At 44.1% G+C, this 20,887-nt stretch overlaps 1 protein-coding gene across 1 annotated transcript in view; it reads left to right on the forward strand.

The window, feature by feature from the left end:
• The window catches only part of LOC115136289 (CXADR-like membrane protein), a 124,904-nt gene that overhangs the window by 77,990 nt on the left and 26,027 nt on the right, over positions 1–20,887 (forward strand). Inside the window, exons 2-3 of the mRNA XM_065023841.1 lie at positions 10,563–10,720; positions 13,385–13,583. Of these exons, the coding sequence (XP_064879913.1) occupies positions 10,563–10,720; positions 13,385–13,583 (357 nt within the window). The remainder of the gene's footprint in view (positions 1–10,562; positions 10,721–13,384; positions 13,584–20,887) is intronic.

Raw genomic sequence — 20,887 nt, forward strand, 5'->3', positions numbered from 1 at the left:
CACCATCAGGTAGCAGTGTTTTCAATTTGCCAAGGCTGTCCACATGGGCTGGCCCTGAACCGTGACGATAGTCGCTAGTCACTCATACTGTATGTAACACCAAACCCCTAAAGGGTAATGAGTGATGTATTTCAAAGCCTAGAAGCTATGTGAACTGCCTTACACATGGGGTGTGTGTGTGTGTGTGATTGATATAGCCGCTCTCACAGGCTGTGTGTTTCACTATGCAGATATGGCACATGCCATTGCATTTGCTTGCAGACTTACTACTAACACAAAGTGACACACTCTTCTTCTTGTCAGTCGCATCCTATGCCATTTCCTGAGATCAGTACTGTAAGTATCACAGGAGGCTGCTGAGGGGAGGACGACTCATAATAATGGCCAGAATGGAGCGAATGGAATGGCATCAATCACATGGAAACCATGTGATTGATGGATTTGATACCGTTCCACTTATTCCACTCATTACCACAAGCCCATCCTCCCCAATTAAGGTACCACCAACCTCCTGTGGTAAGTATACACATGGAGCTGCGTCAACTGTGTTGAATTTAAGGATGGGAGAAATATCAACGTGCGGCTAACACAGTCGGTTAGTCAGCAGTCAGACGACACTCAACCCTCATGCTTTGGGCCCACTGATGCATTCTGGGATACTTCACCCCAAACGATGGGACAAACAGAAATAATTCAAAGTGAGCTCACAGGCTGAAGTTAGCCCTCTTCTCTTTTAGTTGTCTATTTGAAGTTGCAGTGTTTTTTTACTCAGATCTGAGCATTTCTCTGTGACAGAGCCAGAGAGCACGAGTGATGTGCTGACTCGGGAGCAGCCAAGCTAGGCAGGCTAGTCAGACAAGCAGCGTGACTTTGGACAGTTTGAAAGGTATGGGGCCCAATGTGTCCCACCAGCTCCCATGCTCTCCTATAATAAGACTGGAGAGGAGGCAATTTACTGGAGCACGACTCCCCCTAGGGCATCTTCAGAGGACCCAGGTCCCTTCTCTCTCTCTCTCTCTCTCTCTGTCTCTGTCTCTGTCTCTGTCTCTCTCTCTCTCCCTGTCTCTCTCTCTATGCTGCTGCTGCTTTGAACTCTCACTCAGCCAAGCAGCTTGGGTCCTTTTGTGTTAATAATCGCATGAACACACGCACACATAAATACACTGCTCAAAAAAATAAAGGGAACACTTAAACAACACAATGTAACGCCAAGTCAATCACACTTCTGTGAAATCAAACTGTTCACTTAGGAAGCAACACTGATTGACAATAAATTTAACATGCTGTTGTGCAAATGGAATAGACAACAGGTGGAAATTATAGGCAATTAGCAAGACACCCCCAATAAAGGAGTGGTTCTGCAGGTGGTGACCAGAGACCACTTCTCAGTTCCAATGCTTCCTGGCTGATGTTTTGGTCACTTTTGAATGCTGGCGGTGCTTTCACTCTAGTGGTAGCATGAGACGGAGTCTACAACCCACACAAGTGGCTCAGGTAGTGCAGCTCATCCAGGATGGCACATCAATGCGAGCTGTGGCAAGAAGGTTTGCTGTGTCTGTCAGCGTAGTGTCCAGAGCATGGAGGCGCTACCAGGAGACAGGCCAGTACATCAGGAGACGTGGAGGAGGCCGTAGGAGGGCAACAACCCAGCAGCAGGACCGCTACCTCCGCCTTTGTGCAAGGAGGAGCAGGAGGAGCACTGCCAGAGCCCTGCAAATTGACCTCCAGCATGCCACAAATGTGCATGTGTCTGCTCAAACGGTCAGAAACAGACTCCATGAGGGTGGTATGAGGGTCCGACGTCCACAGGTGGGTGTTGTGCTTACAGCCCAACACCGTGCAGGATGTTTTTCATTTGCCAGAGAACACCAAGATTGGCAAATTCGCCACTGGCTCCCTGTGCTCTTCACAGATGAAAGCAGGTTTACACTGAGCACATGTGACAGACGTGACAGTCTGGAGACGCTGTGGAGAACGTTCTTCTGCCTGCAACATCCTCCAGCATGACCGGTTTGGCGGTGGGTCAGTCATGGTGTGGGGTGGCATTTCTTTGGGGGGCCGCACAGCCCTCCATGTGCTCGCCAGAGGTAGCCTGACTGCCATTAGGTACCGAGATGAGAACCTCAGACCCCTTGTGAGACCATATGCTGGTGCGGTTGGCCCTGGGTTCCTCCTAATGCAAGACAATGCTAAACCTCATGTGGCTGGAGTGTGTCAGCAGTTCCTGCAAGAGGAAGGCATTGATGCTCTGGACTGGCCCGCCCATTCCCCAGACCTGAATCCAATTGAGCACATCTGGGACATCATGTCTTGCTCCATCCACCAACGTCACGTCGCACCACCGACTGTCCAGGAGATAGTGGATCCTTTAGTCCAGGTCTGGGAGGAGATCCCTCAGGAGACAATCCGCCACCTCATCAGAAGCATTCCCAGGCGTTGTAGGGAGGTCATACAGGCACGTGGAGGCCACACACACTACTGAGCCTCATTTTGACTTGTTTTAAGGACATTACATCAAAGTTGGATCAGCCTGTAGTGTGTTTTTTCACTTTAATTTTGAGTGTGACTCCAAATCCAGAGGGTTGATAAATTTGATTTCCATTGATCATTTTTGTGTGATTTTGTTGTCAGCACATTCAACTATGTAAAGAAAAAAGTATTTAATAAGAATATTTCATTCATTCAGATCTAGGATGTGTTATTTTAGTGTTCCCTTTATTTTTTGAGCAGTGTATACACACACACACACACACATACTCCTATTTTGTATAATTGTTTTGTACTGTTTTCACCGACTGTCCAACAATACTAACAGTTCAAGCCAGAACATCATAGGCCATATGGTTGATCACAGTGCAAATGAGAACTGACTGAAAAAGGATGGCAAACAATTGAAAGCGTCGGCTTTTATCCATAGCCCCGTGGTCATTTTATCCTTTACACTGTCAGCATCTGTATACTGTGCTGCTGCTGGTAAGCCTCTGGTAAGATAATATATCCCCTTGGATCCTCTCCTCGCTCTCATCTATTTTTCTCTTTTTGGCCTGCATGTCTTCTATAACATAACCGGCTTAACCTGCTCTGTTATGCCACTTTCACCCAATGATAGAGTGACCATGTATCTGGATGGCACAGGACAAATTCAGAGAACGTTATATGGTAGTGTAATGTAATTGTGTATTTCCTTTAATCATTAAAGAATCTGTTCGTGACAGTTATTTCAGAATAACAGTTATTCACTTATTTCAGAATTTGAAATAAGTGAGATGAAAGCCAGAGATGTGTTTTTCTATCAATAGCCATCAACCAATTTATTCACTCATATGAAAGTTAAGTCACAATGAATATATTGACATTGTGAAAGAGATGTGGTTGACACAGAACAGCTCCCAAAAACAATATTTATTTAACTAGGCAAGTCAGTTAAGAACAAATTCTTATTTTCAATTACAGCCTAGGAACAGTGGGTTAACTGCCTGTTCAGGGGCAGAACGACAGATTTTTACCTTGGGGGGATTCAATCTCGCAACCTTTCGGTTAGTAGTCCAACGCTCTAACCACTAGGCTAATATGAACTCACATGTCTATGTTTGCATAAAACTGGCATCAGTTTGCATTGCTTCTGCCACAACCCACAAACATTAGTACTATGTATAAACCACAGTCAACACTGGCCTCTTCTCCACAAATCAATTAAGCATATAGAGAGACAGAGAGAGAGAGAGAGACTTCCTGAGTCCTAACTGAGCTCTCAGGTCCTCCCCTAACATGACATTAGCAAGTGCAAAGAATGACTACGCGAAACACAGTGCTAAAACAGGAACGAGTGGGGAGTGGAGACCCAATACTTTTAGCGGCAGACATTTTATTACATTCAGAAAGTGGCTGTTGCCAGGTTTGCTGGAGAAATGAATTGTATAGTAAATTGACTTTCCGCCATTTTCTCAAAGCATGCCAGTTACTAAGTTAGCTACAACATAAAAATACAAATGATTTAGCAGACGCTCTTATCCATAACGACCCACTTACAGTTAAGTGGTAGCTAGGTAACTAGGTAGGACAACCACATAGAGTATCCGTCATAGTAAGTACCTTTTTCCTCAATCAAGTAGCTACAGTATCAGCAAAGTCAGTGCTAGTAGTAAAGTGAGTGTTAATTCACGAAAGGCAATAAAGACTCAAATCTTTCTTGAGTACAGAGGCCTAGCCTAGACTTAGCAAGTCTTTCACTAGCTTGTAAGCAAAGTTATTACCATCACAAAGAGGTCTCTTTCTCACCTGCTTGTCACACCTGAGCTTCTGACTGCCACTCAATGTAATCTAATTAGGCCCATATTGAGTAATCATTAGCCTGTTGTATTCACTCACATTTACATTTACATTTAAGTCATTTAGCAGACGCTCTTATCCAGAGCGACTTACAAATTGGTGCATTCACCTTATGACCTCCAGTGGAACAGTAGTGCATCTAAATCTTTTCAGGGGGAGGGGGGGTGAGAGGGATTACTTTATCCTATCCTAGGTATTCCTTAAAGAGGTGGGGTTTCAGGTGTCTCCGGAAGGTGGTGATTGACTCCGCTGTCCTGGCGTCGTGAGGGAGTTTGTTCCACCATTGGGGGGCCAGAGCAGCGAACAGTTTTGACTGGGCTGAGCGGGAACTGTACTTCCTCAGTGGTAGGGAGGCGAGCAGGCCAGAGGTGGATGAACGCAGTGCCCTTGTTTGGGTGTAGGGCCTGATCAGAGCCTGGAGGTACTGAGGTGCCGTTCCCCTCACAGCTCCGTAGGCAAGCACCATGGTCTTGTAGCGGATGCGAGCTTCAACTGGAAGCCAGTGGAGGGAGCGGAGGAGCGGGGTGACGTGAGAGAACTTGGGAAGGTTGAACACCAGACGGGCTGCGGCGTTCTGGATGAGTTGTAGGGGTTTAATGGCACAGGCAGGGAGCCCAGCCAACAGCGAGTTGCAGTAATCCAGACGGGAGATGACAAGTGCCTGGATTAGGACCTGCGCCGCTTCCTGTGTGAGGCAGGGTCGTACTCTGCGGATGTTGTAGAGCATGAACCTACAGGAACGGGCCACCGCCTTGATGTTAGTTGAGAACGACAGGGTGTTGTCCAGGATCACGCCAAGGTTCTTAGCGCTCTGGGAGGAGGACACAATGGAGTTGTCAACCGTGATGGCGAGATCATGGAACGGGCAGTCCTTCCCGGGAGGAAGAGCAGCTCCGTCTTGCCGAGGTTCAGCTTGAGGTGGTGATCCGTCATCCACACGGATATGTCTGCCAGACATGCAGAGATGCGATTCGCCACCTGGTCATCAGAAGGGGGAAAGGAGAATATTAATTGTGTGTCGTCTGCATAGCAATGATAGGAGAGACCATGTGAGGTTATGACAGAGCCAAGTGACTTGGTGTATAGCGAGAATAGGAGAGGGCCTAGAACAGAGCCCTGGGGGACACCAGTGGTGAGAGCACGTGGTGTGGAGACGGATTCTCGCCACGCCACCTGGTAGGAGCGACCTGTCAGGTAGGACGCAATCCAAGCGTGGGCCGCGCCGGAGATGCCCAACTCGGAGAGGGTGGAGAGGAGGATCTGATGGTTCACAGTATCGAAGGCAGCCGATAGGTCTAGAAGGATGAGAGCAGAGGAGAGAGAGTTAGCTTTAGCAGTGCGGAGCGCCTCCGTGATACAGAGAAGAGCAGTCTCAGTTGAATGACTAGTCTTGAAACCTGACTGATTTGGATCAAGAAGGTCATTCTGAGAGAGATAGCGGGAGAGCTGGCCAAGGACGGCACGTTCAAGAGTTTTGGAGAGAAAAGAAAGAAGGGATACTGGTCTGTAGTTGTTGACATCGGAGGGATCGAGTGTAGGTTTTTTCAGAAGGGGGTGCAACTCTCGCTCTCTTGAAGACGGAAGGGACGTAGCCAGCGGTCAGGGATGAGTTGATGAGCGAGGTGAGGTAAGGGAGAAGGTCTCCGGAAATGGTCTGGAGAAGAGAGGAGGGGATAGGGTCAAGCGGGCAGGTTGTAGGGCGGCCGGCCGTCACAAGACGCGAGATTTCATCTGGAGAGAGAGGGGAGAAAGAGGTCAGAGCACAGGGTAGGGCAGTGTGAGCAGAACCAGCGGTGTCGTTTGACATAGCAAACGAGGATCGGATGTCGTCGACCTTCTTTTCAAAATGGTTGACGAAGTCATCTGCAGAGAGGGAGGAGGGGGGAGGGGGAGGAGGATTCAGGAGGGAGGAGAAGGTTGCAAAGAGCTTCCTAGGGTTAGAGGCAGATGCTTGGAATTTAGAGTGGTAGAAAGTGGCTTTAGCAGCAGAGAGAGAAGAGGAAAATGTAGAGAGGAGGGAGTGAAAGGATGTCAGGTCCGCAGGGAGGCGGGGAGTTTTCCTCCATTTCCGCTCGGCTGCCCGGAGCCCTGTTCTGTGAGCTCGCAATGAGTCGTCGAGCCACGGAGCGGGAGGGAGGACCGAGCCGGCCTGGAGGATAGGGGACATAGAGAGTCAAAGGATGCAGAAAGGGAGGAGAGGAGGGTTGAGGAGGCAGAATCAGGAGATAGGTTGGAGAAGGTTTGAGCAGAGGGAAGAGATGATAGGATGGAAGAGGAGAGAGTAGCGGGGGAGAGAGCGAAGGTTGGGACGGCGCGATACCATCCGAGTAGGGGCAGTGTGGGAAGTGTTGGATGAGAGCGAGAGGGAAAAGGATACAAGGTAGTGGTCGGAGACTTGGAGGGGAGTTGCAACGAGGTTAGTGGAAGAACAGCATCTAGTAAAGATGAGGTCGAGCGTATTTCCTGCCTTGTGAGTAGGGGGAAGGTGAGAGGGTGAGGTCAAAAGAGGAGAGGAGTGGAAAGAAGGAGGCAGAGAGGAATGAGTCAAAGGTAGGTGTGGGGAGGTTAAAGTCGCCCAGAACTGTGAGAGGTGAGCCGTCCTCAGGAAAGGAGCTTATCAAGGCATCAAGCTCATTGATGAACTCTCCGAGGAACCTGGAGGGCGATAAATGATAAGGATGTTAAGCTTGAAAGGGCTGGTAACTGTGACAGCATGGAATTCAAAGGAGGCGATAGACAGATGGGTAAGGGGAGAAAGAGAGAATGACCACTTGGGAGAGATGAGGATCCCGGTGCCACCACCCCGCTGACCAGAAGCTCTCGGGGTGTGCGAGAACACGTGGGCAGACGAAGAGAGAGCAGTAGGAGTAGCAGTGTTGTCTGTGGTGATCCATGTTTCCGTCAGTGCCAAGAAGTCGAGGGACTGGAGGGAGACATAGGCGGAGATGAACTCTGCCTTGTTGGCCGCAGATCGGCAGTTCCAGAGGCTACCGGAGACCTGGAACTCCACGTGGGTCGTGCGCTGGGACCACCAGATTAGGGTGGCGCGGCCACGCGGTGTGGAGCGTTTGTATGGTCTGTGCAGAGAGGAGAGAACCGGGATAGACAGACACATAGTTGACAGGCTACACAAGAGGCTACGCTAATGCAAAGGAGATTGGAATGACAAGTGGACTACACGTCACGAGTGTTCAGAAAGTTAAGCTTACGTAGCAAGAATCTTATTGACTAAAATGATTAAAATGATACAGTACTGCTGAAGTAGGCTAGCTGGCAGAGGCTGCGTTGTTGACTATGTAGGCTAGCTGGCATTGGCTGCGTTGTTGACACTACACTAATCAAGTCGTTCCGTTGAGTGTAATAGTTTCTACTGTGCTGCTATTCGGGGCTAGCTGGCTAGCTAGCAGTGTTGATTACGTTACGTTGCGTTAAAAGAACGACAATAGCTGGCTAGCTAACCTAGGAAATCGCTCTAGACTACACAATTATCTTTGATACAAAGACGGCTATGTAGCTAGCTATGTAGCTAGCTACGATCAAACAAATCAAGCCGTTGTACTGTAATGAAATGAAATGAAAAATGTGATACTACCTGTGGAGCGAAGCGAAATGCGACCGGATTGTTGAGTGCAGAAGTTCTGTTCGGTAGACGTTGGCTAGCTGTTGGCTAGCTAGCAGAGTCTCCTATGTTAAGGACGACATAAAACTACATAAAACTACACACTCTAAACTACACAATTATCTTGGGTACGAAGACAGCAAAGACAACTATGTAGCTAGCTAACACTACACTAATCAAGTCGTTCAGTTGAGTGTAATAGTTGTGCTGCTAATCGGTAGACGGTGGACTAGCTAACGGTGGACGTTAGCTAGCTGGCTAGCTGCAGGCTAGTGTCGTCGAGGGCTCCTGACTTGTCAGCAATGTGAATATGTGAGGATATGTGGGAGTGGGCGATATGCAGAGGTGATGTGTCTTTAGTGTTCTCGGGGTCACGACACACAGCTTGTGGCGGGGCTGTGGCGCCAATCAAGGTGCATGGTGGGTATAAATAATTTTCAGTGGTGGTCAGTGGATGAAGTGGGGAATTTGAAATAGGATGTGTGTGTGTGTGTGTGTGTGTGTGTGTGTCATGTATGTGTGTGTGTGTGTGTGAGACTATACCAGTGTAACCAATGTAAAGTGGCCCAGGCAGAAAGAGAGAAGAGAAGCAGAGGTTGTCTTGATTCAGAAGTGGTGGGAGTATTTATAAGTATGCATACTGAGACTGGCTGGATGTATGGACAAGAATCAGCAAACATGAATTCACAATGTGTATCAATAAAGCAAACGCTTGAGCTGTGCTAGACAATTAAGCCTGCTTGTCGATAGCATCTTATTCAATACGACTGCAGTTATAATTACACAAGCATGAAATTAATGGACTTTTGTCCAAAAAAACTCTTCACCTGGCACTGTAAATGGTTGATATATAATATCTGACTTTACACTGAATAATGTTTTTTATTCAATTCCAAAGGATAAGACAGAAAACGTTTTGGAACATTCATGTTCATAAAGATTTAGAACATTCTCACAAGTTCTTAATCATTACCTAATGAATTTTCAATGACGGCCTAGGAACAGTGGGTTAACTGCCTGTTCAGGGGCAGAACGACAGAACAACCTTGTTAGCTCGGGGATTTGAACTTGCAACCTTTCGGTTACTAGTCCAATGCTCTAACCACTAGGCTACACTGCCACCCCAAATATCAGACCGTATACAACTGATATGACAAAACATGTATTTTTACTGCTCTAATTACGTTGGTAACCAATAGCAATAAGGCACCTCTGGTGTTTGTGGTATATGGCCAATATACCACGGCTAAGGGCTGTATCCAGGCACTCCGCTTTGCTTAAATATATAGCAGACAATATTATTGTCTGTTGACGGACACATTTGATTGGTCTCGCGTATCTCTTTGAGATGAACTGAGTCTGCAATAAATTGGGATAGAGGTTAAATCCCAAATTTAACCCTATTCCCTACATAGTGCACTACTTTTGACTAGAGCCCTATGACACTATAAAGGGAATAGGGTGTCATTTGAGGCGCAGACAGAAACTCAACAGAAACTCGGACGGTCAGGGACATTTGTTTTTCTTTCCTCGTTCTCTTTTTTTTGCCATCCATTTTGATGAGACTGATCTCAGTGTAAATCCCCCCTGACACCAGTCTAATGCCAGTCTAATGCCATCCTATCCATGCCCCTTTCCACCGCCTGGCATTGTGCAGTTAATCCAGACCAAGGCCCCCGGTGTGTTGCATTGGCCATTTGTCTCTCATTGGAATGACTGCCTTGTAGACAGGCTGCAAAAGGTTTACAATGTATTTCAATGGAGACATTTACACTTCAGCTGTATGGAGACGTGCTGTAGGGTTGAGGTAGATTTTATAAAGCAGAGGGCATTGAAAATAACATTGATCACCTTTTATGGAATATGCTTTTCTTTCAGGTGGTTGGCCCATCTATGATTGAGTGTGGAGTAACCATGTTTGAGAGTATCCTTGTTTGAGGAATAACCCGTCTGAGACTTGAAGACAAGTGTGAGCAGCATTGCAGCTAACTTCTGTACTTTATTTCAGTGCGATAATGTTATTGTTGAAGTATGCGGGTTCAATACCTAGTTACTTACACTGTATCAAAGCACCACAAAGCTAATCTTCTCTCCACATGCTGTGTGTATAAGGCTCACTATTACCCCCAATACCTTCAATTACTGTGTGTGTGTGTGTGTGTGAGAGAGACCTGGGTTCAAATACTATTTCAATTACGTTAAGTATTCAGATATATTTTATTTGAAAATACAAGTAGTTGTTATATTGTTTTTGGAAATACACATAGTATTTCAAATACAAATAAATACTCCCACGGATTTTAACCCTGGTCCCAGGAGTATTTGGAAATAATTACAAATATTTTCAAATAGTGAGCTATTTATAGGAAATTATTTGAAAATACTTCCAACAGAAGTAGTTTATTTCTGACACTTTATTTGAATATACTCAAATACAAGGAAAATAATAAATAATTAAATACAGGCTTTTAAGCCCAGTTCTGGCGTGTGTGTCTGCGTGTGTGTCTGCCTGTGTGTGTGTCTGCGTGTGTGTCTGCGTGTGTGTCTGTGTGTGTGTCTGCGTGTGTTTGCACGTAAAGTGTCTCTAAGCTCCTTTTCCTCTCTGCCCCCACAGTTCTGCTGGGTGTGTTGACGGCATGCGCCCAGACGGAGATGAAGAGGGTTGTCGGTGACAATGCGACACTGCCCTGTCACCACCAGTTCTGGGCAGGTGACGCCCCCACACTGGACATCGAGTGGCTCCTACTCAAGCCCAGCTCCAAGCAGAGAGTGGTGAGTGACTCCCTTTGGTTATTGACTTTGGGTGCATCTCAACAGCCTAAAGGGGCTTCCTCCCCTTGTCACATTTCCTCCATAACTAGACAGGTGAAAGCACATTCCTGGTATAGGCGTCTATATTTCTGTCACCTTGCCTGTGTTTTCAGATCAGAAGGAGAGGAGCCAACAGGAAGCAATTTCAGACTATTGAGATCGTAGAACCAGAAATAAATTATAAATCAAATTGTATTTGTCACACGTGCCGAATACACCTTACGGTGAAATTCTTACTTACAAGCCACTAACCAACAATGCAGTTTCAGAAATAGAGTTAAGAAATAATTGACTAAATAAACAAAAGTAAACCTTTTTTTTTTTTAAGTAACACAATAAAATTACATAACAAGGCTATAATACAGCATTTATATTGTTTCTTTGTACAGGACACAGACACAGCTTCTCCCCCATCATGACATAACAAACAGTACGTCACTGTCTCCAGTTCATTGAGGCCTATATGGGTCTATATAGGGACCCACTCTTCTCAATGACTAGGATTACCCCCAAAGTACTGAATCAATCGCTCATCCACTTTTCTCAACTTTGAAGATCTTTCAGCAAACTTTCTTGTTTTTAGAGTCATTCTGGTTTCACTCAACCCATTTGCACTCCTGCAAGTGAGCAGAGTTTTCATTCCATTTGGCCACTGGTCAAGCTAATATCTGAGGTACCGTCAAGCTTGTTAGACCAATATGGCCCCCTCCATTTTCCCTCCACTCTCTCCCTGCAGGTTATTGAAAGTGCTGCTACAGTTTGCCTTCGGTGAAGGATAGTTTACAAGGCCTGCTATTTATCCGCAGAAAATAAAATCGCATTCACCCACTTTACAGGCTCTGCTTGGATATCCTTGGTGATGTTTAATACCTGCAATGGGGGTTATAAACTTTAAGTGCTGTGGGCTGAGAAAAATCTGCATTCTTCCCTGCATTTGTTAATTTATGAATTTCCCTACATGGTCAAGTGATGAAGTAATGTCTTGTTTTGTCTTTGGGTCTGAGATAATGTAGTGGTAGACAGTTTGTTTATATACAGTGTCTTCAGAAAGTATTCATACCCCTTTACTTTTTCCACATTTTGTTGTGTTACAGCTTGATTTTTAAATTGATTCAATTGAAATGTTGTGTCACAGTCCTTCACACAATTTCCCATAATGTCAAAGTGGAATTATGGTTAACTTTATCCCGGACTTTAAAACAGTTATTTAATGGCTGTGATGGGAAAAACAGAGGATGGATAAACAACATTGTAGTTAGTCCACAATACTAACCTAAATGACAGAGTGAAAAGAAGGATGTAACAGTTTTCCTCCTCTTCTGAGGAGGAGTAGGAAAGATCGGACCAATGCACAGCGTGGTAAGTGTCCATATTTTAATGAAATAAAACCGAACACTGAATACAAAAGAACAAGTGAAATAAATGAAAACCGAAACAGTTCTGTATGGTAAAACACAGACACAGAAAACAACTACCCACAAATCATAATGGGAAAACAGTCTGCCTAAGTATGGTTCTCAATCAGAGACAACGATCGACAGCTGCCTCTGATTGGAAACCATACCAGGCCCAACACAGAAATACAAAACCTAAAATACACAACATAGAATGCCCACCCCAACTCATGCCCTGACCAAACTAAAACAGAGACATAAAATAGGAACTAAGGTCAGGACGTGACAAAGGAAGCCTGTACAGAATATAAATATTCCAAAACATGCATCCTGTTTGCAATGAGGCAGTAAAGTAAAATTGCAGAATGTGTGGCAAAGAAAGGAACTTTATGTCCTGAATACAAAGCCTTATGTTTGGGGCAAATCCAACACAACACATCACTGAGTATCACTCTTCATATTTTCAAGCATGGTGTTGGCTGCATCATGTTATTGGTACGTTTGTCATTGGCAAGAACTAGGGAGTTTTTTTGGATAAAACTAAATGGATAAGAGCCAAGCACAGGGAAAATCCTAGAGGAAAACCTGGTTCAGTCTGCTTTCCAACAGACACTGGGAGACAATTTCACAACAATTTCACAATAATTTTTTAAAGAATAATGTGCAAATATTGTACAATCCAGGTGTGCAAAGGTCACCTCGTATCCAGAAAATACGAGGTGACGTTGTTTTGACTCAGGGGTAAATTAGATATTTCTGTATTTAATTTTCAATATATGTGCAAAGGTTTCTAAAAGCATGTTTTCACCTTCTCATTATATGTAGATGGATGAGAATGTTGTTTTATCCATTTTTAATTCAGGCTGTAACACAACAAAATGTGGAATAAGTAAAGGGGTGTGAATACTTTCTGAAGGCATTGTAGCACAGCATGTAGTATCATCACCACATAATCACAATGATATGATATCTGTGTTTACAATGATTGACAATGGTCAATAGCATAGCTCGTTCATTCCCCCTAAGTGATGCATATGTGCGTGTACTGTATCAATGTGCGTGTCACCTACACATATCCACAACCCTTCTCCAGATAACCATGGGTACAGAACCACCATTTCCACTTTCCTACACAAGTCCTGCTATGCACAGCCAGAACCTCTAACCCTAACTCTTATCTCTCTGTACCTCATTCCCTCCCTCCTTGCCACCTTCCCTGCCTCCCCGCCAGGTGATCACCTACTTCGCGGGCCGGGTGTACGACCCCAACGAGGCGGAGGCGGGCCGGCTGTCCTTAGCCGGGGACTACCTCAAGGGGGACGCCTCCCTGCTGATCAGTGACCTTAGCCTGGGCGACTCGGGCGAGTACAGCTGCAAGGTGAAGAATGGGGGGAAGTACCAATGGAGCACGATCAACCTCATAGTACAGGGTAAGTCCTAATGAAGCCCGGCCATTCTCATAGTACTTGGTAAGTACGAATGGAGCATGGTCAACCTCATAGTAAGTTCTAGACCCACTGTGTATTTTGGGGGATTTTTCACACAATCAAAATGAAAATGCACAGCAACAAACAAAACAGAAACAAATTAAAACATTCACCACCATATAAGGTTTTGGATGATCAATTCAAAACAAACAGAAAAAACCCTCAGGGAATTGGGTTTGGTTGGGCTAACACCGAATTCACTGCAATACAGTATCATTCTTAGGTCCCTTGAGAAGGGATGCTGTACAGGTGGGCATCTAGTAAGACATTCAAGAGATCAAGAGATGTTCCCGCCACTGCTGCAAGGTTTCACTGGTATATGAAATGTCTAACATTGTTTAACCTTTTGCTAAACTGGACTAAATCAGGGTCCCACAGAGTGTTTCTTCATAGTCTTAAACATCTACTTTGAAACAAATGTATACACCTCACACACATGGTTATGGGCTTAAAAAGAGAAGACACCTGTACCATGTCAGATATAGAGTTGAAATGCATTACATGCACTTTATACACATCACAAAAGACGGAAATATAAGAAAACCGTTTGACATAGAAACAACACATTTTCTGCGTGAAAAAAAAGTATTAATTATGAAAAATATGAATAACATTCCACCCATGAGGCCACTAGGTCATTTGAGTGCAGGAAAGGCATACATGCTAATGTGGTGGATAGAAATGATTTAGGAGATACTATCCTTTCTCCCTTCATACTGTGGTTGACTGACAATGACCACACAAACACTGTTGGTGAGATGTTTGAATCACTACCTAACTATCCTGTTGGTGTCACTGAAGGATAAGATGGCAGTTACTTGTCACGTACTTGTGAAAGTGAAAATGAACTCCAAAGGGTAGACAATGGACCACTGCCACATGTTGCTACCGATCCAAATCCCTGACTGTGCATAAGAGATAAAAGCGTAAGTAGCACCAGTGATACAGCATCTAGCTGTGTATGGCTCTGATATAGAGCTCTCTCCAGCCTGCCCTCCCCTCCCACGGTCTCCCACAGTAAGACGTTAAGAGAATGCACCACACATTTATGCATACATTTGTACAAATTGGCCCGCAGCTTTGAAACGCCACTTTCAATTTTTTTGTGAGAAAAACATTAGCGTTCGCCTTCTTCAACGGTAAGATAAGAGGACGGGGGATTGGGGTTGGGGCGCAGTGGGAAGTGGAACTGACACAGGAACAAGATGGATGGCCCCGCCTCCTCCTCCCCCTTCTCCTCAGCCCCCCCCCCCACCCCACCCAATTGCATCCTGGTTAGAATTCACTCTACTCAGCAAAATGAAGAGAGATCAGGGGAAGAGAGGTCCATGAGAGGGAGGTGGATGGTGGGGATGTTATGGAGATGTGTCTAAGGAGTTACTAACAGGGCCCAAATGGTCTAAGCAGGCATTGTTGTATTTATCTCACTTATACAGTGCATTCGGAAAGTATTCAGACCCCTTGACTTTTTCCACATTTTGTTACGTTACAGCCTTATTCTATAATTAATTACATTTGTTTTTTTACTCATCAATCTACACACAGTACCCCGTAATGACAAAGCAAAAACAGGTTTTTAGTAAATGTTGCACATTTATTAAACATAAAAAACAGAAATACCTTATTTACATAAGTATTCAGACCCTTTGCTATGAGACTCGAAATGGAGCTCAGGTGCATCCTGTTTCCATTGATATCAATGTGGTTTTCTGCAGGAATGACCACAGTTACAAAGTACCAAAAATACAACAGAACCACTGCTAGTTAGAGCATTGGACTAGTAACCAAAAGGTTGCAAGTTCAAATCCCCGAGCTGACAAGGTACAAAATCTGTCGTTCTGCCCCTGAACAGGCAGTTAACCCACTGTTCCTAGGCCGTCATTGAAAACAAGAATTTTGTTTTTAACTGACTTGCCTAGTAAAATAAAAAAAATAAAAAATAAAATAGTTGGTCTATCTAGTAGGAGATTCTGTAGCAGATTAGGAGATTCTGTGACTTGTTAATGATGCACCAGTCAACTTGGTCATTATTGCTCGTTTCATATTAGTAGATGACTTTATACTGCTGTAAGCACTCAGTGATGACAGACATATTTATTTTATTATATTTAAATAGGAAGGGCTCATTGAGATTTGAAATATATTTTTCAAGAGTGTCCTGGTGTAACGGCTGATTTCTTCCTCTGAAGAGGTGTAAGCAAGAATCGGACCAAGATGCGGCGTGGTAAGTGTCCATGGTTGTTTATTTAAAAACATAAACTGAACACTATGAATACAAAAACCGTGAACAAACCGAAACAGTTCCGTGTGGCGACAGACACGGAAACAAACACCCACAAACAAACAGTGAAACCCAGGCTACCTAAGTATGATTCTCAATCAGAGACAACTAACGACACCTGCCTCTGATTGAGAACCATACTAGGCCGAAACATAGAAATCCCAAAATCATAGAAAAACAAACATAGACTGCCCACCCCAACTCACGCCCTGACCATACTAAATAACGACAAAACAAAGGAAATAAAGGTCAGAACGTGACCTATCTTGGCTCTGAAAGACTTACACTTGACAATCTCTGCCTCAGTATAGCATGAACAACTGTATCAAAAGCTTTAGAGAGATCAATAAAAAGTGAGAGTCAGTGCTGTTTTTTATCAATGGCTTCAGTGATATAATTTAAAACCTTCATGGCTGCTGTAATTGTGCTATGCTTCTTCCTGAAACCCGATTGGTACATTGATAAAGTAGAGTTAGTATATGAAAACTATTTTAGCTGTTCACTCACAAGGGTTTCAAGTATTTTCACCAGGGGTGACAGCTTTGAGATTGGTTTATAATTATTTAAAATAGTTGGAGCTCCCCCTTTTAAAAGTGGCAGGACAAATGCGGATTTCCAGATCTTTGGAATTTCTTTACATTCCAAGGTTAGATTGAACAGATATGTAAGTGGTTCAGCTATGAAATCAGCTGCCAGATTTAAAAGGCAGGGATCAAGAAGATCAGGACCTGCAGGCTTTCTCTGATATAAGGATTTCAGGGCTTTATGTACCTCCTGCACTGAGAATGACAAAAAGCAAAAAGTTTGTCCAGCTCTCGCTGGTTCATCCACACAGAGTTGTACAGAGACAGAGGACACTGGTTCATCCACACAGAGTTGTACAGAGACAGAGGACACTGGTTCATCCACACAGAGTTGTACAGAGACAGAGGACACTGGTTCATCCACACAGAGTTGTACAGAGACAGAGGACACTGGTTCATCCACACAGAGTTGTACAGAGACAGAGGACACTGGTTCATCCACACAGAGTTGTACAGAGACAGAGGACACTGGTTCATCCACACAGAGTTGTACAGAGACAGAGGACACTGGTTCATCCACACAGAGTTGTACAGAGACAGAGGACACTGAATCAAACAGCCTACCAGATGATTGAAACAATTCAGCATTTCAGTTTTGTCATATACAGCAACAAAGTCCTTCAATACACATGACGGTAATTCATTAACATTACTGTTTCCAGACATAGACTTAATAGCCTTCCACAACTGTCTAGAGTCATTCAGGTTATCAGTGCTAACAGACATAAAATATTCAGACTTGGCCTTCCTGAGAAGAAAAGAACACTTGTTTCGTTACTGCCTAAAAATAAGCCAATCAGCATCAGAACATGATTTCCTTGCTTTAGCCCAGGCTAGATTATGGTTGTGAATAATACAAGACATCTCAGAAGAAAACCATGGATTATCCCTCCCTTTAACCCTGAACCTGAGGAATGGGGCATGTTTGTTTACTATTTGGAGAAAACCATCATGAAAGAATTTCCAGGCAGTTTCCACATCAGGAATAAGCTCAATCTTGTTCCAGTCAAAATAAAACAAATTATGAAAGAAACCATTATTCTCTGGTCAAGTATATTGTACACCCATCCATGATACCACAGTCAGTGAATCTAAAGTAGTAGACTCCTCTGACTGGTGTAGTGAAGATACCTGCATGACAAAAATATTATATTGTATATTCATTCTTATGTATATATACACTGAACAAAAATATAAATGCAACAATTTCAATGATTCTACTGAGTTACAGTTCATACAAGGAAATCAGTCAATTGAAATATATAAATTAGGCCCTAATCTATGGATTTCACATAACTAGGCAGGAACGCAGCCATGGGTGGGACTGGTAGGGCATAGGCTCGCCCACTTGGGAACCAGGCCCAGCCAATCAGAAGTTTTTCCCCAGAAAAGGGCTTTATTACAGACAGAAATGCTCAGTTTCATCAGCTGTCTGGGTGACTGGTCTCTGATGATCCTGGTCTCATTCATTTCTCTGGCAACAGCGCTGGTGGACATTCCTTCAGTATGCATGCCAAATGTTCACTGACAGGGATGTAAACAAATTTGTACACAAAATTTGAGAGAAATACGTTTTTTTGTGGGTATGGAAAAATTCTGGGATCTTTAATTTCAGCTCATGAAACATCTGACCAACACTTTACATGTTGCATGATGTAAGCCTTGTCGATGTTTGTGAAGACTCTGCTATAGGTCAGAGTAGTGTCACTGCTGATGGGTCCTACAGTACCAGTCAGAGCAGTGGAGAACGCTACCTTTGGTCAGTCTTTAAATATGGGAGAGCAATTACAATTATCAAGTAAACATATTATTATTGCATATATTTTATCTTATCATATGCTGCAAAATCACACATTTTTTATTCAGCGACTTTGGTTTGAGAACATTTTTATATTATATTCTACTTTGTTTTAATAGCATACAGACAACCATTTGGGACATAACCTGTATTCTCTCTCTTCAGTTCCTCTACCTCTTTCTCAGTGGTTGTCAGTCTGGCCTCCATGGTTGGAAGCTCTGCTGCTAGTGCTGGAATTGTATTATTAAAAACCAATAAGAATATGAGATATGTTTCGCTATCTGCTGGTCCATATAACACTAACATACAGTATGTACATTATGTACTACAACCTGTGTTCTCTCTTTCCAGTTCCTCCACTGATTGTCAGTCTGGTGTCACGTTACTGACCTTAGTTCCTTTTGTATGTCTCTATTTTAGTTTGGTCAGGGCGTGAGTTGGGATGGGCATTCTATGTTTTTGTTCTATGTTTTGTATTTCTGGTTTTGGCCTGGTATAGTTCCCAATCAGAGGCAGCTGTCAATCGTTGTCGCTGATTGAGAACCATACTTAGGTAGCCTGTTTTCACACTATGGGTTGTGGGTAGTTGTTTTCTGTCTTTGTTTTTAGTTACCAGCCGGAACTGTTTCAGTTATTCTTTTTGTTACTTTGTATTTTAGTGTTCAGTGCTATTGAATAAAATAAAACACTTACCAAGCTGCATATTGGTCCGATCCTTCATACTCCTCCTCAGAAGAGGAGGAAAACCGTTACATCTGGTCTCACTGGCTGTCAGATGTGCTGCTTGTGCTACACATATTGAAATAAGTAAAAACAAAGGATAAACAATGTTACTACTAATTTGACAGCTTTATTTACTGGCTTCAGGTTGTCTGTCTCTTGTAGAAGGTTGTCAGGTTGTCTGTCTCTTGTAGAAGGTTGTCTGTCTCTTGTAGAAGGTTGTCAGGTTGTCTGTCTCTTGTAGAAGGTTGTCAGGTTGTCTGTCTCTTGTAGAAGGTTGTCAGGTTGTCTGTCTCTTGTAGAAGGTTGTCAGGTTGTCTGTCTCTTGTAGAAGGTTGTCAGGTTGTCTGTCTCTTGTAGTAGGTTGTCAGGTTGTCTGCCTCTTGTAGTAGGTTGTCAGGTTGTCTGTCTCTTGTAGAAGGTTGTCTGTCTCTTGTAGAAGGTTGTTAGGTTGTCTGTCTCTTGTAGAAGGTTGTCAGGTTGTCTGTCTCTTGTAGAAGGTTGTCAGGTTGTCTGTCTCTTGTAGAAGGTTGTCAGGTTGTCTGTCTCTTGTAGAAGGTTGTCTGTCTCTTGTAGAAGGTTGTTAGGTTGTCTGCCTCTTGTAGAAGGTTGTCAGGTTGTCTGCCTCTTGTAGTAGGTTGTCAGGTTGTCTGCCTCTTGTAGTAGGTTGTCAGGTTGTCTGCCTATTGTAGAAGGTTGTCAGGGTGTTTGTCTCGTGTAGAAGGTTGTCAGGTTGTCTGTCTCTTATAAGGTTGTCAGGTTGTCTGTCTCTTGTAGAAGGTTGTCAGGTTGTCTGCCTCTTGTAGTAGGTTGTCAGGTTGTCTGCCTCTTGTAGAAGGTTGTCAGGGTGTTTGTCTCGTGTAGAAGGTTGTCAGGTTGTCTGTCTCTTGTAGAAGGTTGTCAGGTTGTCTGTCTCTTGTAGAAGGTTGTCAGGTTGTCTGTCTCTTGTAGAAGGTTGTCAGGTTGTCTGTCTCTTGTAGAAGGTTGTCAGGTTGTCTGTCTCTTGTAGAAGGTTGTCAGGTTGTCTGTCTCTTGTAGAAGGTTGTCAGGTTGTCTGTCTCTTGTAGAAGGTTGTCAGGTTGTCTGTCTCTTGTAGAAGGTTGTCAGGTTGTCTGCCTCTTGTAGTAGGTTTCAGGTTGTCTGCCTCTTGTAGAAGGTTGTCAGGTTGTCTGCCTCTTGTAGTAGGTTGTCTGCCTCTTGTAGTAGGTTGTCAGGTTGTCTGTCTCTTGTAGAAGGTTGTCAGGTTGTCTGTCTCTTGTAGAAGGTTGTCAGGTTGTCTGCCTCTTGTAGTAGGTTGTCAGGTTGTCTGTCTCTTGTAGAAGGTTGTCAGGTTGTCTGTCTCTTGTAGAAGGTTGTCAGGTTCTCTGTCTCTTGTAGAAGGTTGTCAGGTTGTCTGTCTCTTGTAGAAGGTTGTCAGGTTGTCTGTCTCTTGTAGTAGGTTGTCAGGTTGTCTGTCTCTTGTAGTAGGTTGTCAGGTTGTCTGTCTCTTGTAGAAGGTTGTCTGTCTCTTGTAGAAGGTTGTCAGGTTGTCTGTCTCTTGTAGAAGGTTGTCAGGTTGTCTGTCTCTTGTAGAAGGTTGTCAGGTTGTCTGTCTCGTGTAGAAGGTTGTCAGGGTGTTTGTCTCTTGTTCCTCTCATCCGTCTTCAATGGCTGAAATAACATAAATTCACTACCTGTTGGAGTTACCTTCATTTTCCTCCTGTTCTACCTTCATCTGGTTCCTTGTGAACTGTAGTTCAGTCTTGGTGACACTCAGCTCCACTTTCAGATCAACCGCCTGGCTCTCACTGGTCTTCAGTCTGGCCTCCATGTTCCTCAGCTCCACTCTGTTCCACCATGATGGTTCCCAGGTTGTGCATCACAT

This window comes from Oncorhynchus nerka, linkage group LG10 (assembly GCF_034236695.1).
Source record: "Oncorhynchus nerka isolate Pitt River linkage group LG10, Oner_Uvic_2.0, whole genome shotgun sequence".
NCBI classification, from domain to species: domain Eukaryota; kingdom Metazoa; phylum Chordata; class Actinopteri; order Salmoniformes; family Salmonidae; genus Oncorhynchus; species Oncorhynchus nerka.